The sequence below is a fragment of the Nycticebus coucang genome, chromosome 21 (assembly GCF_027406575.1).
Source record: "Nycticebus coucang isolate mNycCou1 chromosome 21, mNycCou1.pri, whole genome shotgun sequence".
Lineage (NCBI taxonomy): Eukaryota > Metazoa > Chordata > Mammalia > Primates > Lorisidae > Nycticebus > Nycticebus coucang.
The window spans coordinates 45,728,224-45,745,030 of record NC_069800.1 but is presented as its reverse complement, the minus strand read 5'-3'; the positions used below and the strand labels follow the sequence as shown (position 1 = coordinate 45,745,030).

The window sequence follows — 16,807 nt, the reverse complement described above, 5'->3', positions numbered from 1 at the left end:
CCATGAATGCACTGTACCCCCTTCCTTCCTCCCAAGTATGGCATATTCCATGCCCTGTCTGGAGTGCTGAAATTGACCTCCCCTGCCACCCCTTCACCTGGACAACTAAAGTCAGGCCCAAACACCACCTTGGTTATGAAATGCCCCCCAGCAGGATAATATTGAGCCTGTTCTCTGCTTCCAGGGCTCCCTATTCTTTATGGCAGCCCTAGCATACCATAATATGCTGATCTATTAGTGGATTTTCTGCTGCCACCAGACTGTCTACCACGTGGCCACAGACCTAGCCCCAGATTTCCAAGCTTTAAAACCATGCTCAGCACAAACCAGGTGTTTAGTAATCATTTGATAAAAGCAAAAACAATGTCAAACGCTGAATAAGGACAATGATAATCATAAGGGAAAACAGATAAAAGGCAGGCTAAAACTCCTGGACCTTCTTCAGAGGTAGCTACAGCAACAGAAAAAAGCAAAACAGAACACAACAACCCTGGACCTGGTAAATGAGTGCAGATGGGCATTGGAGAGGAGGAGGGAATTAACAATGACTTAGACATTGAATCTGGACAAATGGGGGAAATCTCGATAATCATTCCCCACAAAGGACGGGTATAAAGGGGGAAACAGCAACTCAGGGCACATCATCATCTGTATGTAAGACTGTCTTCAAGCCGGAAAGAAAGCTCCTGATGGGCTGGTACTGGAATTTCATTCTGCTCCCTCAGAGCCTAGAACGGTGCCTGGCACAGAGAGGGAATTTACTAGCTATTTATTTTCTATGAAAGAGTGGACTCTGCATTTTAGCTCAGCAGAGACGCTCTGAATCAAAGGCAAAAGTAGAACCCAATAGAGGCCCCACAAGATTCAGGGATCTCAGAATAAGAAAACGCAGTAAACCAAGGGAAAGGAAAGAAAGACAGGACCTGACAGAGCCCACGCTACAGGGCATGTGGCTACAAACAGGCCAGACGTCACTCAGGCAAGAACAGCGATGGCAGTTAGGTGGTGACCCATGGGCCAGCTCTGGCTGATGAGGGGTGGCAGCAAAGAAAAGCTGTTGGGAGTGAGGAGGGCAGTGGGGGTCAGATGACACAGAGCTTTGGGAGGGAGGTCTGGATTTGATGCTGAGTTCTGCCATCTTTGCTATATTCTCCAATGCCCAGGCTATGAGAAAGTCAAAACCTAAAGGAAAGCCACACTTACCTGTATAAAGGCGATAACATTTTCCTGAGCGGCTGCGACCACCGCGTCCTGCTCGCTGGTTGGCGGACGCCTGGGACACTGGCACCACCACCAAGCATTCAATAGCTGTCCTGGGATTGTAAGCTCGAAGCTTCACAAAGCCACAGTCAATCACATACACAACACCACTGATTGTAATGGAGGTTTCTGCCACATTCGTGGCCACTATCACCTATGTTTCCCACAGAAAAGAAGAGAAACAAGTTATTTTATTCACTTCACTTTTACTAAACTCTCAGAAATGCTGAAGATGGAATGGTATTTCCAACACCGTAGAATCTGTGACAGGCAATCTGATCTACCAGATAGAGCCTGAGTGTCAGAGTCAGTGCAACCTGGGTTTGAAGTCTCCCTAATTGTGTGACCCTGAACAAGTCACTCGACCTCTGGAGCATCCATTTCCTCACTTAAATAATAAATGTATCACCTCCCCAGGGTTGCTGAAAGGATTAAATAAGACATATACATAAAGGGATCAGAGCCTACTACTTAGAACATAGTAAATATTCGAGAATGTTAGTTTTCCCCTTTTGCACAACCAAAGTAAATCACTATCTTCATTTATCCATTCACATTCTAACTATTTTCTGAGGGTGTGAACTTTGCCATGCACTGTTCAAGGTGCTGGGAATGTACGATGGACAAGACAGATAAGAATTTACTCTGGTGGCTCGGGGTCTATAGCTCAAGCGGCTAAGGTGCCAGCCACATACACCAGAGCTGGCAGGTTCAAATCCAGTCCGGGCCTGCCAAACAACAATGACAACTACAACCAAAAACTAGCCGAGCGTTGTGGCGGGCGCCTGTAATCCCAGCTACTTGGGAGGCTGAGTCAAAAAAATCACTTAAGCCCAGGAGTTGGAGGTTGCTGTGAGCTGTGGCGCCATGGCACTCTACCCAGGGCGACAGCTTGAGGCTCTGTCACACACACACACACACACACACACACACAAAGAATTTACTCTGGCGTGTTTGCGGTATGGAGGTACTAAACAAAAACAAGGTCATTTCAGACAGCAACAAATACCAGAAAGAAATTCAACCAGGTAATATATCGCACAGCATATAACATGTATATAATGTTTTAATATTATAATAACAGGACATAATAACAGTACACTGGTTGGCCAGGGAAAGCCTCTCTGAATGATGACCTGGAGTGGAGACCAGAGTTAAAAGGAAGCAGCCAATCCTACAGAGATCTAAGCAGAAGAAACACTTCAAAAGCAGGAGAAACAGCCAAAATACAGAGTAGGCACAAGAGGAAGTTAAGGAGGGAGGCAGAGACCAGATCACATGCAGTCTCTGGACCAATGTGAGATATTTGTATTTTATTCCAAGTAAACTAGGAGCTGCCTCTGGAGGGTTTTAAGCAGCAAAGGACATGTATATATAGCCCTTAAATATTTTCTCAAGTACTTTGCATTGTATAAATGATCTTATAGGCCAGGCGCGGTGGCTCACACCTGTAATCCTAGTACTCTGGGAGGCCAAGGCGAGTGGATTGCCTGAGCTCACAGGTTTGAGACCAGCTTGAACCAGAGCGAGACTTTGTCTCTAAAAACAGCCGGGCATTGTGGTAGGTGCCTATAGTCCCAGCTCCGTAGGAGGCTGAGGCAAGAGAATTGTTAGGTCCAAGAGTTGGAGCCTGCTGTGAGATATGATGCCATGGAACTCTACCGAGGGTGACAAAGTGAGACTCTGTCTCAAAAATAAATAAATCATCTTATATTTTAAAAAATCATATTATAAATGATCATTTTATAAAAATCTTCCTAAAGTTTTTATGTAGTAGAGAGTTGAGATTTTATGTTATAAAACTATTAAAAGTTATACCTTATGTTCAGCAGCTATAAAACCTGAGACTCGAGGTTGAGAAAGTCACAGCAGGGCACACTGCAACCCAGGGGAGGAAGCAGGACTCCTGATTGGCTGGCCACAATTAATATTTGGGCAGGTTTGGGCCAAAAGGCTGAGCACCCTCTTCCAAGTGGTCTGAAATTGAAAGCAGGTCCTCAGACCATCCCACACCTCCTTTAGCTCCTACTGTATAAGCTGACTTCTGGCTGGCTCTGTGTATTCCTCATCTGATGGGAGGAACAGCAGAGTCAGGCCCAGGGGCACAAGGAGCAGTAAGCAGACCAGCCACCTGCTGGCTCCTTCACACATGATGCTTTCCACCACACCCTTCCCCACCCCAAGTTTAAGGCTAAAGATTTCTACGCCACACCTTGAATTAATTGGTTTAAATTTTGTTCTATGGGCAAACTGATACTTAAATGATTTATAGGTTTTAGACCACTGTGGTAACTTAGCTACTGCTCTGACTAAGCGCAATCTGCCAAAATAGTCCCATAAGCCAAGGCAGTAAGTATCTATCATGTCAGGGGAAATATCAGGCAGGCAGAAGAGAGGCAGTACTGTGACTGCCCTCCCCTGGGAATCGTCCCAACACCTTACTTATCATGAGCTTTCAGATCTACTACACAGAAGCATGAACCTAAAACTCTGAAAGAAACATTCCTATATAGCAAGATTCACGTCCACTACAAAAGTCCTTTCCAACACAGGGAAAGCACAGCAAAGGGGCACCATGTGATTGTAAATGGCCACAAATACCCATGGGCATCAGAGAGTCTCACCTTTCTGACACTGCGTGACACCCTTTCAAACACTTTCATTTGCTCAAAGGAAGGCAGTCCTGCATACATGGGGAGAACTCGGAGGTGTCTCTTCATCCCAGTGCGAGCTAGTGCTCGAGCCTGCTCGATCAGCATGGAAACAACAGTTTCTACCTCTTCCTAAAGACAATGAACCAGGAATCAAAGAAAACAAGATTAATTTGAAACATGCCATTTTATCACACTGAAACAAAATGAAAGTTGGGATCAGGATTTTAATTTTGGTCAGATTCAAGAATTTTAGTGCCATAATGTTCCACTCTGGGGTAGTATTTAATCAAATGTTACTGAACAATGACCATCAACAGATAAAAATTCATAACTAATATTAATTACTAAAAGTCTATACTATCTGCAATGAATAGAAGAGTTCCCAATAAATAAAAATAATGACTATTTCACTCAGCTTCCATGTGCATATGGACAAGTTGCAGTGTATAAAATTGTTATACACCTTCCCCAGAAAAGATTACTGAACTATAGAAATGTTTGGCAATGGCAAAGATTATAGCTGGAGGGTAGCTCTGAACAGGGCTACCATACTGAGTGAGCACTTGGGCTTGTTCAATTGTTTTTCCTATAAAGTGGACACTTGTCACTTCCAGGATGTGTAAAGGTGTCACTGGGAAAAGCGGTATGAAACAGCAAAATGCGCCTAATGCCATTTTCCATTCTGGCAGACAATACAACCCATTGAGTCAACTATCTAGTTTATTCTGGAATCAGCTAATAAATTTGAAATACATTTAGCCCTTTGCAGATTGAATAGGCAGGCGCTAATGACTCCTTGCCAGTTTAGTTGGTAGATGAATGACATTGGAGCAAACAAACTTTTATATAACTAAGTAACCACATAATACAACAATACATGAAATAAATGGCAGAGTAATTAACAGAGCTTGTGTTAATTTTGGTGCTGCCTTAACATGCCCCATCACGGAGAGGTCCAGAGGAATTACCTGGCCAGTAAGAAACGCTAATATGTCTCCATCTCCCTCCGTCTGGTGTATTTTCAGCACCGTTTCCACAGTTGATTTGATGTAATCTGGAACAGGACTGAAAAGATGTGTGGGATGAATTCATTAGGAGACTATGCTCCTTAATTACAGATCAGTTACCCTAATAATCTGGCAGCACAGCCTCCTCAAAGTTAGTCTTGACCTGCCCAGCAGGTAATTAGTACCTGGATAAATAACATATTCACTCTTTCCCTGCCCCCCTTTTTTTAAATGTGGTATCCAAGAGTAATCCATAATTATATAAACTATGATTTTTAGCTTTATGTGCAAAGAAATAAAAATGATATACCCATGTAAGGAGATGTACTATCTTTAACATGCAAAGACACGGGACCAGGGAAAAATCTGGGACTGTGGTCCCAGTGGTGAATCCCACACTCTTCCTAGCTCGTTTTCCCTCCTCACCACTGGCAGCATGTATGATTTGGGTGGATGGAGCTGGTGGATATACTATCTAGCCAGAATGACTCAGAAGTCAAATCTACAATTCTCTGGATTTATCAACCAGTGGACCAAACTCAGTCTTTGCTCCCCAGTGACTGCATACAGGAATTAGGAGGCTCCTTTCTTGACCATGGGCCTCCTCCCAAAACTGCCAATCAGGCCTTCTCACTAAGGTGCAGGCAGGTGAGAACCAAACCACCAGTACTGCTCCCACTGACAGGCAGCCTTGTAAACCCCAGTTCTGAGAACTACCAAGCTCCTCTCCTGTAACCTTTCACCACTTTGCTCTCACCAACTGAGCTACTGGCCAGACTCAGGGAAATGTGTGCATCAGTGTTAAGAGTTTAAATTCAACAGTGATGCTGAGCAGAGTTCCTCAGCATTCTAGATCAATGACAAGAGACACACGACGTGCTCTTCCTCATCCTCTTAGAGCTTCGAGCAGATGGAGTTCCCTGTCATTCCACATTACAAGTAGTTTTTTTGTTTGTTTATCTTATTTTTTTTTTTTGAGACAGAGTCTCACTATGTTGCCCTGGCAACCTCCAACTCTTGGGCTTAAGCGATTGTCTTGCCTCAGCCTCCCAAGTAGGTGAGACTACAAGAGCCCACCACAATGCCCGGCTATTTTTCTGTTGCAGTTGTCATTGCTGCTTAGCTGGCCCAGGCTGGGTTTGAACCTGCCAGCCTTGGTATATGTGGTCAGTGCCATACCACTGTGCTATGGGCACCGAGCCCAGGTGGAGTTTTCTAATCATCGCCATCAAGAATTCAAGCATCATTACCTTTGTAGATAAAAGATATCCACAGGAAATGTTCTCCCTTCCACTGTAAGGATCACACATGTATCCCTAGTTGGGTCACTGGTTTCATTTTGATTGAAGAAATCTCGAAATTTCTAAAAATAATAAAAATAAAAATAAACTCTCCATTTCTCTCAAAAAAAAGTTTCATAGTAATCGTGAAAAGAAAATAATATAAAACTGGCACAGGGGAGGGTAACAGAGATTAGATATATGTAATACAGATGATGGGTTGCACGATAATCTTAAAAATTCACATTTTTCTTACTGAAATTTTAGGGGAATCACATTTCAGTGACAAGAGTACTGACTTAAAGTTTGATAAAAATAACAAAGGTTTGATTTCAAAACTGCATTCAGTAACGCACCTGGGTTAACATGTAGGTGTGGTATTGTTTATCTGATTCCTGTCCTCTATATTTTATTTAACCAAAACTTCGGTCAAAAGGTATGATTCACGTTTGATGCAGGTTAAACAGTTTGATATGTACCTCTATCTGGAAAGCACAGACGTGCTCATCAATCAGTTTATAAAAAGAAACTTCTACTTCTGTGACTAGTAGGTATGCTCCTGGCCCCAGTGTTACTGGTTTTAGGCAGGGATGGTGTCTTCTCCATCTTTCCAGGTATGCCCTGAGTTACGCAGTGCTTTATATGGGGTAGGCCATCAGTGATGCACTTTCCCAACACCCCCACAGCACCCTATGGGGAGAAACAGCTCTTGGCCGTTTCTGCTGAGCAAGAAACTCATCCTATTCAATGGCATCTGACCAACATGCTTGCAGCCTATGGGGAGGGCTAGCCAGAGTGCTCTAGCCAAGGAAGAAGGTAAGGAAACAACAGCAAAGATCGTGTTTTAGGGTATGTGAACACAAGGTACACAGAGAAGCTAAGACTAAGAAGAGCTGAGTGATCAAACTGGCAGGTGGGTGAGCACTGAGCAAAAAGAGGCTGGTGCCAGCTGCAGAGGGGGCATGAACATGCCATTTAGTAAATATTCCATAATTTGATTCCGAATGTTCTTCCCACTCTCCAACTATATTCCAGTTTCCCTGTGGCCTGGCTATGTAACCACAAGACCTGTCTTCTTTACTGTCCCAGGTAGCTTTACAAAATATGCCCATCCCTGCTCCTGGAAACCCAGGAGCCCAGGAACTGCACTAATGATCTGCCTTACATACAAAGTGCAAAGGCTTGCAGGGCTACTTCTAAAAGAATCAACTGGGCTGGACTCAGTGGCTCACAGTGGGAGACTGAGGCAGAAGGAATGGTGGAGGTCAGGAGTTCAAAACCAGCCTAAGCAAGGGCAAGACCACATCTCTATAAAAAAAAAAAAAAAAATAGAAAAAATGGGCCACGCCTGTGGCTCAAAGGAGTAAAAAAAAAAAAAAAAAAAAATAGAAAAACAGAAAAAATGGGCCACACCTGTGGCTCAAAGGAGTAGGGCGCTGGCCCCATACACCAGAGGTGGCAAGTTCAACCCTGGCCCTGGCCAAAAACTGTAAAAAAAAAATAAAAAATGCTGGGTATGGTGGTAGGTGCCTGTGGTCTCAGCTACTAGGGAAGCTGAGGCAGGAGAACTGCTACAGCCCAGGAATGTGAGATTGCTGTGAGTTAGGCTGACACCACTGCACTGTAGCCCAGGCAACAGAGTAAGAACCTGTCTCCCAAAAAAAAAAAAAATTACTTCCAGAAAGTCATCTACATCAACTGTATCAGTAACTACTGTAGGCAGAATTGAAAGTGGCTATTTTTTAAATCTCTGTGACATATAGAAAGACAATGAAAGTCAATGTGAGCAATTAATAAGTATGAATTAACAGTGAATCTATAAAAAGACTAGGACGTTATAGTTTCAACACAACAAAACCCAGTTGGAATACTTTTTTAAACTTAATTAAATAATTTTAAGGGGGGAGAAGAAGGAAAGAGATAAAATGAAGAGGCTCTATGCACCTTTGCCTTGGAGGAAGTAACTGGAAATGAGGTCAGGGACAGGCCTCAAAACAGCACTCCACCAGATATTATAGATGAAGGAGATAAAAAAAATTAAAGAGGACAACATAGAAGCTTCACCCCAAAAGTTACCACGGGCAAACCTAAGACAACAGACTTCTACAGCCTGTGAAGAGGTCTGAGGAACCAGTCTGGGTATACACACAGACATCCATGCGTCTTAGCCATGCTGAGCTTTTTCTCTCTTCAAGTTGTCCTGCACCTGTGAAGCCGCAGAGAGACCAGGAGCCAGGGCCCAAGCCCTTTCTATCCTTACTGGTGTCTCCACATCTACTCCTGTCTCTTCTACACAGTACCCAGCATAATCTCCCTTCCTCCTTCCCTCCCTCCTCCACATCTACTCCTGTCTCTTCTACACAGCACCCAGTATAATCTCCCTCCTTCTTTTTTTTTTTGAGACAGAATCTCACTTCGGCACCCTTGTGAGTACCACAGCATCATAGCTCACAGCAACCTCAAACTCCTGGCCTCAAGAAATTGTCCTGCCTCAGCCTCCCACGTAGCTGGGAATACAGGTGCCCGGCTATCTTTAGAGAGGGGTCTCATTCTGGCTCAGGCTGGTCTCAAACTCATGAGCTCCAGCAACCCACCCACTTCGGCCTCCCAGAGTGCTAGTATTACAGGCATGAGCCATCGTGCCTGGCCAGTATAATCTTTCTAGAATCTAAATATGATCAAGTCATTACTGTATTCCACACCCTCCCAAGATGGAGTCTATCCTCCTTCACTTAGCCTCTAAGGCAGCGGTTCTCAACCTGTGGGTCGCGACCCACAGGAACTGTATTAAAGGGCCGCGGCATTAGGAAGGTTGAGAACCACTGCTCTAAGGCCTTCTAACATCTGAACCCTGTGAGCCCCTCTATTTTAATCTTTAATCTCCCACTGCTTCTCATTCAATCAAAATTCAATGAACCCAAACACCTTCTCTGCACCAGACATTGCTTTAGGTGGAAGGGATAAAACAATGAGCAAGTCAGTCAAAGTCCCAATCCTCCTGAATCTTACGGTTTAGTGACAGGAGACACACAATAAACACTGAATTTGCATATAGTGTTAGGCAGTGAGGAGGGCTAAACAGAAACAAGAGCGACATAAGCTATGTTTTAGATAGGGTGATCAGGAAAAGCTTGGAGGAGATAATAAATGATCAACACTGGAATGAAATGAGGGGAGAGCAAAGAGAGTGACTAGAGGAAGAATGGTCTAGAAAGAGGGCACATCCGGAGCATAAGTATGTTTGGGTTATTTTGAGGAATAGCAAGGGGACCAGTGGGGCTGGGGCGTAGGGAGCACTGGAGACAGTGGAAGGAGATAAAGTCAGAGAGGTGGTTTGGGGACAGATCACCCTTGTGGGCCTGGCAGCCAAGAGAAGACTCAAAGCTCCTTGAACACGTGATTCCATGCCCCTGCGGTTCTATACCTGTCTAAGGTCCATCTCTATGTCTGCACATCTGGAAAACTGCTGCATATTTTTCAAGCCCAGGGCATCTCCTCTGTTAAAGCTTCTGGGCAGCCCCAGCTGGCTGGAATTAAGGATGGCCTACCTTAGCACCCACCCTGAACACAATGAACTGTAAACATCTATGTAAACGTCTGCTTCCAGAAACAAGTGAGGGAGTGTACAAATCACCTGTAGCTAGCATGGTGCTAGGCATACATACTGAAGGTGCCAAAAACTGTATACACATTTTAAGAGATGTTACTACCTATGTATTACTTTTTGAAGTTGAATTGATGGTACCATTACTGGTCAAGTGTATCTGGACAAGCTATGCACATCTATTTTACCTGCAATTCATACACTTTTGGGGAATGATCGATTTTACTTCCAACAAGATTGCTTAAAATGTACATACATTTTTTGGCACCCTTGGTATATAACAAGTAGCTAAAAATATTTGTTTAGGTAAACTGGTGCTTATCATCAAGAAAGAAAAATAATGTGAACTTACCCATAAAAAATTTTAACATGGAAATTATTATATATATATATGGGAAACTTCAATTATACAGAAAAATCTAAACATATATGCTAAAGTCACAAATAAATTCAAGAAATATAGCCTCATTTGAAAAGAATAACAAAAAGAACTGCCTATGTATGGAATAGATAGTATGCAGAAAAACAAGACAAGTAGGTAATAAGGAACTCAATTAATTACAGGCTAATTTCCACCCACAAGCTGAAACAGAGTATCCCCTGATTATATGAAACCTAGGATATCAGAGGGCCCCATCAGGAAGGCGGGCCAGCCTGCCAAAGACAAGGTCTTGCTACACGTGACTTCCCAAGGGTATGACCAATAATTCCAGTGTGTAGGGGCAGAAGAAAGGGGCAATGCTCCTACCTCTGCATCCAGGGTCGCGGAAGCCACAATCAATCGAAGATCCCCTCGCTTTTTTTGAATCTAAAGAGGTGGAAACAATGATAACAGTGCAATACTTGTAGATAAAACAAGTCGATATCTGAAATTTATTTCAGAACAATCCAGCCAGTGTATGTTTTGGCCAAAGGGAGCTTATTCATGAAACAAGGCTGAACAGAAATTAATCATTATTAAAATCACAGGTAAAAGGGGGATCATTATACCAATCTAATTTTGTAAATGTATGGAATTTTCTAAAACAAAAAGCTTTTTAAAAATCCTAAGAATATAAAAGACCTTTAAAATCCAAATCTGAATTTGAGAATAAAATCATTTTTTTCCTGATCCTTGGGTCTTGGGATATTCTGAATCCATATATATACAATTAAAATATGGAAAAGTATATCAGGCTCAGCGCCTGTGGCTCAAGCGGCTAAGGCGCCAGCCACGTACACCTGAGCTGGCAGTTTCGAATCCAGCCTGGGCCCGCCAAACAACAATGACGGCTGCAACCAAAAAATAGCTGGGCGTTGTAGCGGGCACCTGTAGTCCCAGCTACTTGGGAGGCGGAGGCAGGAGACTCGCTTGAGCCAGGAGTTGGAGGTTGCTGTGAGCTGTGACACCACAGCACTCTACCCAGGGTGACAGCTTGAGGCTCTGTCTCAAAAAAAAAAAAAAAAAAAATGGAAAAGTGTTTCAAAACCAAACAATAAAAGATAGCACCAAGATAGAAATAGAGCAAAATATATTAACAGTTATTCAAAGAAACAGATAATCAACATGCATAGGAGAAATCATCAAATTAAACTACAGCAAAAATATACAGCAATGAGTTTTTTTTAATCTATAACTCTGGCAAAGATTTTATTTTTAAGGCTACTACTCTATGTTGACAAATATTTGGTGAAACAGGCCCTCTGATTATGCTGTTCCTGAAAAAGGTAATAACCTGGTGGGAGGCTATACTTATGCCTGATAAGTATAAAAAAGTATAAAAAAGTCTAAATTTTTGACCAAGGAATAAAATAATGACGACGTTAAGTACAGCAATAGCTAACACAGACTAAAGTTATGGATGAAGTGTGTACAATGAACAAAATGCCTGGCTGAGGCAGCTGAGGGCTCTGAAATCCAGCCCACCCTCTCCTCACCTAGCTGTGGACATCCTCCTGAAGGGAGCACCTTTCTCTACTTTGCACCTCGTAGTCTAGTTGTGACTCTACACCTGCACCGCCCTAAGATTTGACATTATTGTACTTGAGCCTCACAACTAATGCTGATACAGAGCAGCTCTGCCTAACAGCATGCTCTTCAGTGATGAAGCGGCTCCATATCTGCGCTGACCAATACAGAAGCCACTAGCCACATGTGGCTGGAGAGTCCTTGAAATGTCCTAGTGTGACTAAGAAACTGAGCTGAGCTTTAAAATTTTATTTGACTTAAATCCAAATAGCCACAGCTGCAGATACAGAGGCTACCACTGATCTCATTTTAGAGATGAGTAAATTCGGCAGTCAGAATGTGAACCCTGGCAGTGGAACCCAGAGCCACGCTCCTAATCACCCTGTCTGTCATGCTTTCCAGACTCTTGTGATTGGGCATCTGTAGAGGTCGGGTGGAGAAGGCTGGCCATGAGGTATAATTGCTGAAGCCACATATGGGTACGTGGGGGTCATTTATACCTTTTCTCTACTCTGAGGTATGTTTGAAACCTTTATAATAAAAAGGTAAAAATATAACAACAAAAAGAAACAAGTATGAAACAGACTGAATTATAGAACTGCCCACTGCAATAGTATTTAAAATGTTTAAAATCTGAAAGCCATATAAATGGCTAACAGTAGAAGAATGAAATACTTTCTGGTATAGATGTGATTATACACCTATTAAAAATAATGCCTTCAAAGAATATTCAATGATGCAGGGAAATGGTCTTGATGTAACATTAAGTATAATATGCAAGATGCTAATTAGCACACACAATAGAATCCCTATCATGCCAAAATCAAGGAACATACACACAGACGCACACACAGAAAACAGCACCAACATTCTACCAGTGATTTTTCCTGAATGGGTAGGATTGTGGATGATTTTAATTTTTTTCTTTGGTATTTTGTTGGATTTTCAAATTGCTACAATTTCTTTCTTAATCAGGCAACAAAACAAACACACACACCCCAAAAAAACTGGCAGTGAAGACATACCTTTTTTAGCAAGCCAATGGCAATGTCAGTGTACAAGGTCCTCTCATGAGCCTCGTCCAGCATGATGGCGCTGAGAATCAGAAGACGGCTCTCCGTGAGCATCTAAACAACTCGCCCCACATGCCCTCATCTAGACCATCGGAGAGATGCAGCACCTAGCCCCCCCGCAACCAGCTTGTATCAAAAGTAAATCCCAATCACTCCTCTTTGACAACAAGGTAATTTTTTTATTTTATTTTTTTTTTTTTTTGCAGTTTTTGGACATGGCTGGGTTCGAACCCACCACCTCCAGCATATGGGGCTGGCGCCCTACCCCTTTGAGCCACAGGTGCCACCCCAACAACGAAGTAATTCTTGCGCTAATAAAAATGATGACATTATTATACCTTAATAAAAAATGGTATATTGCTATCTTTAAAGAGTTTTAAAATCCATATTGAATTCCAATAGTATTCAGTACCTGACTTTAAATGACAACATAACCTATAACCCCACAGAGCACATAAAAATTGGAACAAGGCTCAACCACCTCAAGACTGTTAAGCTTCAGAGGCAGCAGCTGTGACATCCTCTCTGAGAATGCCAGAGTCTGGGAGGGACGACCTTAATGCTATAAGTGACAGATAAAAACACACAAGGAGGGAGAAGGTGATAATTATTCCCACTCTGTGTATCATATTCAAAAGAATACTGGCCAGTTAGTTCTCTCCATAGTCACCATCAATCCTGAGGCATGACAGAAGTCAGATAAAAAGGACAAGTTGACAGACTGTTTAAATAAGGACTGGGATTCTTAATTAGCCCATTTTTGACTGTAAAGAGACTATCACGTGTAAATTCTGAGAAGAACATCAAGGATCCCAAAAAGCCAAAGTCAAGAGAAAAGCATCGGGGTAGCTGAACACAGGCATGAATCGCAGCTACTAACACACCTGCTTCTCAATCTGTTTGTGAACTTTGGAAACTTTATGAAAGTTATCATAGGAAAAAACACATTTACCTATATTTTGTTAACAATGGATCAACCATCATCTCCCTGACCAGCATTCCATCAGTAAGAAACTAAAAAATAAAAACACAAAGTTTTAGAAAGAGTTTACAGTGTAATTGTTTTTAAGTTCAAATACAACTTCGTTATGTTCTAGCACAACTTCTTCACCAGTGTGTGTAAAGTCTATTCCCACAAAGAAAATGCCCCACTATTTTCATTATCAAGAGATGGAACTGTTTATAAAAGACATCAAACATGGGAGCTTCAGCTGGGTTGCAATCTTTCAGCAGAATTTTACCTGTGTTTACTATGTGAACATCAGCTAAGCCCCACTGCCTCTGGGCCTGCACCACAGGCACTACTGACGAACAGGCAGTGAAGACAAGCCTGTGTCTGCCCAAAGGAATATCATGAGTCTGAGATAATTATTCTTCAAACATCCCCAAAACCATAGATTGCAGACCCTAAGATTATTAGCCTCAACTTTAACTGATATTATTTTAGGGAATCTAGATGATTCCTAGGGGTCAAGTTAAAAACATGGGCTATGGTGTCAGACTGCTGGGAGTTTAGATCCCGGCTCTCCCTCTTACTAGCTGTCTGAAACTTGGGCAAGTTACTTACGTTCTCTGAGCCTGATTCCTCATTTGTAAGCGCGCCTACCTCACTGGGTTATTGTGGGAACTAAATGAGACAGTACAGTTGTTCTGCAGTATCCTCAGGGGATTAGCTCCAGAGCCCTAACCCCTCCAGACATCAAAATCTTTGGGATGTTCAAGCCCCGTATATAAAATGGCTTATCTGCATATAACCTACACATATCCTCCAGTATACTTTAAATTTTCCCTAGATTATTTATAATACCAAATGAAATGTCAATACTATGTAAATATTTGTTATGCTGTGTTTTTTATTTGAATTATTTTTATTGTCATTTGTTACTTTTTATTGTTGTTTTAAATATTTTTGATTCCAGGTTAGTTGTGGATACAGAAACCAAAAATGTAAAGGGCCAATTATACATGTAAAGGTTTTAGCACAGGACCGAGCACCCAGTAGTGTGCAAGGATTGTCAGCAAATATAATTTAGGACTAACGTTTATGAATTGCTTCAGAAACATGCCATAAAAGACTTGTTAAAGTACTGAATTTGGTTTTGGGTGCTGTTAAACATCCCCACGGATGCTGAAGCATAAGTGTTTTTGAAAATAGATTTCCGTATTTTTCTTGGACCTGTTATCATCACATACATACACAGGGAACAAGTGAGAACTTGCCACCAAATGTCAAACCAACAGTCAAGAACTGGGTGCCTTAAAATTATAACCAAATAGAATACAAAAACTTTTCATGAAAGACTCAAAAAGAACCACGAAGTCATGAAATCCACTGGGTATATTTACCTAGTTTAAATATATTTGACGGTACAAAAAAATTCCCTTTACCTAGCAAAGTGATTGTCAAAGGTAACAAAATAACGGAAATTCGGAAAACAAGGTCCACGTTTTTACAAATCATTACATTGTTCATTTAGCTCATTTGGTTAATTTAAATATTTCTCTGTGACACATTGAGAAGTAAACAAGATTCTAATAACCAATTTTCATCTCATCAAAGCATCTTCATTTACTGTTTCACTGCACTATCTGATTAGACTTTGATTGTGGCATTGTGGTATGCAGTAGACACCCTACAGAGGTGATTATACATTGATACTATTTTAACATTGGCAACGAGGTCAAAGAACACACCTATTAAATCCTTTATCATGTAAAAATGGAAAGTTCTGACTAATGCAAAGAATATGAATTTTACAATTTATCAATTTATACTACTTTTTCCCTGTTTTTAAGTCTTTTACAGGCTTGTTTTTATAATTAGATAGCTATCTGAGTTAGTGAAAAAAAAAATAACACTCATGAGAAAAGACATCTTTGAGTCCTGATTTGATCACTGATGGGCAAATTAACAAGGCAAGTCATTCAACGCCCTAGGCTCTCTACTTCGTCATCTACAGAACCAAGGGCTAAACCTTACTTCCAAGCTCCTTTCTGGGCTGAAATTCAAGGACTCTTTTAAAAGAGTTCTGTACCTCCCAGCAGACAAACGTCCCTGAGGGCCAGGATGATTTCCTACGCTTTCTGCAGGAAAGTATCCTGTACAACAGCAAGAGCTGCTTGTTTTAAATTCCTCCCAAATAATCCTCTTCCCTGTTTACACTAGGAAAAGCAGCTTGAGAAGTTCACCTTAATTCTCGTAGCCAGCAGGTCAGTGCAGTCATCAAAGCGAATGCAGTAGCCCACCTCATGGCCCAGCACTGCACCCCTTTCCTCAGCTACTCTCCCTGCAACCTTTGGGAAGAAAGATCATGCTGAAAATAGAGACATAGAAATCACTGCAAACAGCACATACTACGGAAAATCTAAAAGTCATTTATTTTCAAATGGTTTATGAAAACAGTGAAAAACAAGAAAGGGGCAGGTTTTATTAGCGAACAAGCCTGACATAATTTTTACTGTATATTACCTGATATACTTATGTGTTGCACTTCATTCTATAATAGTCTCGAGGCAACTTATAAGTACACAACAAAAATAAATTTAAAGATATTACAGATGAACATCAAATAAATGACAGATAAAATATCAAAGACCATGAGAAAAATTTAAAAACATAGATATGCCAATGTTTTTAAAGTGGAGCCACAAGTTCAGCTCTAGATTTGGTGGCCAAAGCAAAAAGGCAAGTACAAGAAGTAAGATTCCAGAGAGCAGAGAGAGAGAGAAGGAGGGAGGGGTGGAGAAAGGAAGAGCAGAGAGAGGGAAGGAGGGAGGGGGTGGGGCCTTGGTGTGTGCCACACCTTTTAGGGGCAAGACAGGATTGCAAGAGGGACTTTGCCTAACAAATGCAATCAGTGTAACCTGGTTTATTGTACCCTCAATGAATCCCCAACAATAAAAAAATAAATAAAAGAAGTAAGATTCACCCTGTTTCTGTAGAAAGAGCATACCAACCAGCAACAACTTTTCATCTCTAGG

At 41.8% G+C, this 16,807-nt stretch overlaps 1 protein-coding gene across 5 annotated transcripts in view; it reads right to left on the bottom strand.

The window, feature by feature from the left end:
• Positions 1 to 16,807, bottom strand: part of DHX35 (DEAH-box helicase 35) — an 85,793-nt gene that overhangs the window by 31,766 nt on the left and 37,220 nt on the right. For all 5 annotated transcript variants that reach the window (XM_053574225.1, XM_053574224.1, XM_053574226.1 and 2 more), the window contains 8 exons: positions 16,016 to 16,120; positions 13,779 to 13,840; positions 12,779 to 12,848; positions 10,554 to 10,613; positions 6,172 to 6,284; positions 4,883 to 4,979; positions 3,885 to 4,043; positions 1,204 to 1,414 (listed from right to left, as the gene is read on the bottom strand). In XM_053574225.1, coding sequence (XP_053430200.1) covers positions 1,204 to 1,414; positions 3,885 to 4,043; positions 4,883 to 4,979; positions 6,172 to 6,284; positions 10,554 to 10,613; positions 12,779 to 12,848; positions 13,779 to 13,840; positions 16,016 to 16,120 — 877 coding nt within the window. The remainder of the gene's footprint in view (positions 1 to 1,203; positions 1,415 to 3,884; positions 4,044 to 4,882; positions 4,980 to 6,171; positions 6,285 to 10,553; positions 10,614 to 12,778; positions 12,849 to 13,778; positions 13,841 to 16,015; positions 16,121 to 16,807) is intronic.